The 6,000-nt window shown below is 41.5% G+C and overlaps 1 protein-coding gene across 2 annotated transcripts in view; it reads right to left on the reverse strand.

Moving 5' to 3' along the window:
- Positions 1-5,575, reverse strand: part of UBR2 (ubiquitin protein ligase E3 component n-recognin 2) — a 51,420-nt gene extending 45,845 nt beyond the window's left edge. For both annotated transcript variants that reach the window (XM_042813319.1, XM_042813324.1), the window contains exons 1-2: positions 5,461-5,575; positions 1,369-1,628 (exon numbers count right to left, since the gene is read on the reverse strand). In XM_042813319.1, the coding sequence (XP_042669253.1) occupies positions 1,369-1,628; positions 5,461-5,538 (338 nt within the window). In that variant the 5' untranslated portion in view covers positions 5,539-5,575. The remainder of the gene's footprint in view (positions 1-1,368; positions 1,629-5,460) is intronic.
- Positions 5,576-6,000: the final 425 nt, after the last annotated feature.

Genomic DNA, 6,000 nt, shown 5'->3' on the forward strand with positions numbered 1-6,000 from the left:
GAATTACAAATGCAGTACAGACAGATACACAATACAAAGCCAAATAAATTTTCTCAAGTACAGAGTACAAGCACTACATCTTCAGCTATCAGAGAAGACACTATTTTTCTGTATTTTTCTGTACACTGGAAAGAAAGACAGCACTCAACAAACTAGATCTGCTTCTAAGTTTAGTCCTACAAACTTACTAAGCAGGTCCAAAAGAGCGATTTCCTCAGAGAATTGAAGAGCATAATAAAGCCCTGTCTACAAGCACTGTTGTATTACATAGAAGCAAGGGGCTAAAACAATGAAGCATACAATTACGCATTGCGTTTAACTGTCTCCCTAAGAAGCACTGAAAATACATGAAGGCAATTAATTTCAAGGCACCTTGAGATTAAGGGACTCAATTTTGCAGTGTAAAAACAAACACCCAGAGAATGAATACTATGACAGTTACTTTAAAAACAAGAATTCAATGAAATAACTTATGTTCACGAACTCAGAAAAGTTTAACTCTTATTATTGCTCATTATCAGCTGTAAATCAAAGAAAATTGCTATAATACAACAGAAAACAGTACCAGTTTTACATATTTGTCCAGTACTTAACTGAAAGATAAGACTCCATCTTGACAGCAGCAACATAAAAATATTCTGCATTTACTCCTGACCCCAACTTAATAGAACTCCCATAGTTTTCATCAGCCCGTAAGAGCATTTAATCATTAACATCTTACTTCCTAGACTTCAGTGCAATTTAACTTGAATTAGAAGGCTACCTAAGAGGTCTTTTTGTTTGTTTTTTAAATTCTTTGGGACCACACTTCACAAAAAAGTGCTAAAGAAACCACAGAAATTCCTTTAGAAGTACTAATAGATATTAGTCCCTGTCTCTACCTCACTACCTAGATTTCTTCATTCTTTTTTGAGGGTGTGAAGAAAACACCTAAGAACATCTAAGAAAAAAGGAGTTTTCTCCCTGATCGAAGAGATCTAACATACCCCCCATTAAATCTCATCTACCTCATGCTGAGAGGCCTTAAAACACTCCTGACATTATACACTTGAATTACATGACGTGCATCTGCCCACTTATTTCTGATTAATGCTCTTAAACCACACTGACAGTTCACCTGAACTACTCTTGTATTCTTGTATTTCTTTTGTACAGAAAACAGTCTACAAGATATTAATATTTTTTTCCATTTACAAACCTGTAGTATGTTATTTTTGCCTGGTCCCACTTCTCATGAGAAACTACTGCAAGTTTACTTTAAAAATACACTGGAGGTAGTAAGTTTTCACTAGGATAATAAATTCCTATCACCTAAACTTGTTCTGTTCTTCACAGATCAGAAATGCTCAAAATGTTAATTTGAACTACCTGCAGGAATACGTAGGTTCTCCCACTTTAAAAACGCGACCACAGAGATGGGAAGGTTTGTTTGCTTGCTCCAGCTTTGGAAAACCAAATGCAGGATCTTCGCCACAAAGATACCATTCCATTGGTCCCAGCAACACATGTTGTGCCAGCATGTCTTCTCTCTGTGGGGCAGGGTTAGGACCCCTGCAGTAAATTTTTGGTACATAGTAGGCCAGATGCTGGTACACTTCCTTCTGAAGCTCATTTGCTTGCAGCCATTTCTTTTAAAATAAAAAGAAACAGTAAGCAATTCACACATTAATAAAAATACAAACCACAGTTCTACCCATCAGAAAGCTTTTTCCTATTTCTAACTTATAAAACTAAGGCGGCATTACAAAACCCCAAGTGTTAAATCTAGAAGATTACATGAGAAAGCCATTCCGAAAGGCATCATCTGTTTATTGGTACACACATTTTATCCTTTTGACATATTGTGTTCTTTTCAAAAATGTAAGATTTAAGAGACCAAATTTTTAAACATTTTCACGACCGGTGAAAAGTTCCAACGTTAGCAGTGACTTTTAGAGCACGCTGGCTGTATTTACATGGAGTGCAGATGGACGCTGCCAGCTGGGGACACAGAGGCACAGCAGAAACCTGGAGATGGAAAGAGGCAGGCAGAGACAAAAAGCCCAAGGAGACTGGCAAGCACAGCACTGGGTAACTGTCCAGCTCTCGTTTAATTACAACGAGCCAACTGAGAAAATAAAGGAGTTTGGGTTTCTCCCACGACCAAAATAACTTACCTGAATGACTATTTCAAGCATAATGATCTATGACTCTTAGTAGTCAATCAGTTAAAAAAAAATAATCTGTGCTGACAGATTTTAAAAGCCACACTGCTGTATGCGCTGTAACCCACTGAGAAATCCATGATTTTCTCTAGTTTTGTCCCTCTATGCATCACAGCTCTTTCTTGGCTTTTTTCTCCCCCTGAACATACACATGCACAAAGAATAAAAAATTATCCCCAAAGACATCATTTGTATTACTCCTCGTGGATTACATCTTTATGAAGGTCTAAATTGGAAACGAAGGCTGCGAGGCTTTTGAAATAAATAAACGGGAAGAGTATTTCCTGCAAGTGTGCCCTTATTAAATCTTGCATGATCTAAACAGCCTTAGCATGCCATTTCTCATTGTAAATACGACAACCAGATTTCCCTAGGCGATTTCAGATAAAGAATTCAGAATCAACCTGAAACAGCACATGAAAAGCAAGAATTAATTATACCAAAATAAATGGCTTGCACAATCAAATGCTGTAGCTTGATTAACTCTGAATTACTTAGAAGAACTCTTAAGAAGTCACGTTTGAGACAACACAGTGGTAAGTTCACAATATGAAGGTCAGCAGAGCATCTGGGCTATTTAAGGTGGTTGTGTTGTTCTTTTCTGGTTTTGTATGTCCTTCCTTGATTTTAACATATTGCAATGTTTCCATTTACTAAACTGCTTTTTTTTTTTCTGATGCAGAACTTCAAATAAATAACTCATATGTCAATATAGCTCTTAGTACTTTTCTCAGTTCCCTTTTCTTCAATTTGAGTCCTTAGAATCACAACCAATCTATTAAATCTGTCTGTATTGATCTTGCAATGGTCAAAGCCAGGACTTTTTTCCAGGATTTTTTCCAAGTCAGTCCATGGGAAAAGGTTGCAAACAAAATCTAGCCATCTGAAAGTTTACATAGCGATTCTATGTTTCAGCATTACCACAAAGATACAGACAACACTGAGAAAAAGAAAAAAAAAAAAAAAAAAAAAAAAAAGAAAAGAAAAAGGTTTAATTGCCAAGGATTTTTTTCCCCTATCTCGTGACTATTATCCTCTTCTTTCATCATTTGTGCCAAATATCTACTACTGTTAGGAAATACACAATCACGCTGCAACTGACTTAGCCTCTTCCATGACTCCTATTCAACAAGATCATTTTCGATGATTTTCCATAGCATATATTAGTAATTACACTTGCGTTTTCTCAGCAAAGTATGCTTAATTACAGCCGTTTAGTACTACATCACTAATTTCTGTCTAGAAAACTATATGATGCACATTAGTTACACTCAAGCAAGCTCAGACAAATACCTGGCCAGAAAAATATCTTGTTCCCTGAGTAAACGGCTTTCCCATCCCCAAAACTCTGGGAATAATTGCCTGCAAGTTAGATGTGGCAATGCTAAATATCATCACACCTAAATCTCTCTGTGGATCCAGATCTATAGACAAAACTGCTCAGACATTTTTGAATATCAGCTCCCGGCCAAAAGAGTAGCAGAAGAAGATGGTATGGACTACTAGGACATGGACACAAGAGCCACTCCAAGAGCTCCAGAAGGCAATGCAAAATCTATTATGCAATATACATGTATGCGTATCTAGGTGATGCTACTATCCTAAATCACTACCTGCACTGAAGTGCTGTAAAATTACTCAAAACTTTGGAATGTATTCTTTAATAAATACAATTCATATTTATAGAAGTTTTCTTTGCCAATCTCCCATCCTGAAGTTGCACATAAGTAAAGAGAACAGTCCATTTTTCTGAGAGAAGTTGTTATTAAGAAGTGATGTGTATCTCTCATTTCCTCTCCCCAGAGAGGGGCAGCAACTTTTGACAGTCCTAACAACTAACCCAAGAAGCACTAACCAAATAACATTTATGTACACAAGTACCTAGTGGTCCATCCAGAATCCTCTTAAGTCCATAGCTGAACAAGAGATACTGGAGAACAAAACTTATAATACGAGTTGTGAAACAATTTATACCTTTTAACTTTTGAAAGGATAATTTCATTATGTTTTGTTAGTTGTATAATAGCTGAATAACATCTAAACAAATACCTGTGTTTTAGGTTAATGTAATGCTGCAGATAACAGTAATTTTTTTTTTTTAATTGCTGTTCTTCCAAAGTTTATAGTTATGATGTTTCAAAAAGAGCTTGAATAGCAAAGTGTAGTAACTGTTACTTCGGGCAGGTCTTCCTTTTGTTACTATAGCACTATCAGCAAAGTAACACCATTAAGAAAGGTGGGAGAAAACCAGAGCTAAAAATCAAGTGCAGTGTTTATTTACACAATCAGACAGCACCAGGAGCATTTAATTGCTAATACATAGTAAATCTGACACCGCTAGAGCTCTGAATTGTAGATTGTAATGGAGAATAGAAACAAGAAAGAGTTGATAAAGATTACGATGGCACTTGTTCCTACAGTGAATTTGTAAAATCAATCCACTTAGTGGGCCTTTGCCTTGGGTTTATCCAGTGTGACCCAGAAAAACAGTTGCTGATCACACAGGCAAGGCAGCAAGGACTCAATTTGTGCTATTTTATGAAGCGTTTTATGGTATTTCTGGGACTAAGGGGAAGGGAGGCTCATCCTGGACCTAAACCAGCTGGAATATAGCTAACTCTGCACATTTGCCCCCTTAATCATAGCTTTTGCCTGCAAAGTAATTTTACCACGATAATAATCTGAATTATAACCTTGCCTTTTGGACAGCAGCTAAAGTAACTCAGGTCTTTCAAGACTTATCCTATGGACACGCGTTTGACACACACATCAACTGCTCAAATACACAAGTACCTAAAATCTTGTGCCTACATTTTATTAATATTTCCTACACAAGGTTCTCATCCTAGTGAACCTGAAGGCTGGCACAAGCTCTCACCCCAATTATCTCTTAGTCACGGGGAGGGCAGCGGTAGAACACCGTGACAGAGCTTCAGTTCCACAACGCACCCCCTCCAAGCGGCCGCCCGCCCCCCACCGCAGTTCTGCGGGTAAACACGGCTGCGGGGGACGCGGCAGAGAGCCGCCAGTCAGCGGCCCGTCCGTTTGGAAGGCCGGGAGCAGCGCGGTAAGGCACCCCGGCCTCCTCCCGCCGCTCAGGCAGCGCGCCGCAGCAGGGCAGGAGCGCCACCGCCTCGCCAAGGCCCCGCTCTCCCCCGCTGCCCCCCGCCAGGAGCACGCCCCGGCCCGCACGGCCCCTCCGTGGCCCCGAGAGCCGCGTCGCCTCCCCGCCCCGAGCGCTTCTCGCCCTTCTCACCGCGGCAATCTCTTCGGCCGAGCACTCCAGCAAGCTCTTGTCAATAGCCTGCACCTCCGTCTCGAGCTCCGTCGCCATCTTCTCCCCGCCCCGCCCCGCGCCGCCGCCACGGAAGCGACGCCCGGAACCGGACCCGGCTGCCGTTCCGCCAGGGAACCTGCTTCCGCCCCGAGCGTCGCCGCGCCGTGCGCCGCCACGCCGCGCCGCGGGGACTTCTGGGAGCTGTAGTTTTTTCCCGCCGCGTGCCGCCTGCCTGCTCGTCTCCTAGGAGATGGCGCTCAAGGCCCGGGCTCTGTTGGGCGGAGGGGGCGGAGCTGTCCCAGAAGATAAATACCAGTCTCTTAAGTGCCGTGAACGCGATGGACACGGCCTTAAAGGCAGCGTGACGGGGTTCAAACCCGCAGAAGCCATATATCCTGTTCTTCAGCCCACGCTCTGGGCCATCTCTGAGGTTGCTGCACACCACCCAAGCAGCAGTGCTGCTTCACATTTATAAGCTTTGCGTTAGAGCTTCGCATTTGCGACTTAGCAGAAAGTCAC

Source organism: Centrocercus urophasianus, unplaced genomic scaffold (genome assembly GCF_019232065.1).
Source record: "Centrocercus urophasianus isolate 14NV4802_14NV808 unplaced genomic scaffold, USGS_Curo_1.0 seq_10, whole genome shotgun sequence".
In the NCBI taxonomy this organism is placed as follows: domain Eukaryota; kingdom Metazoa; phylum Chordata; class Aves; order Galliformes; family Phasianidae; genus Centrocercus; species Centrocercus urophasianus.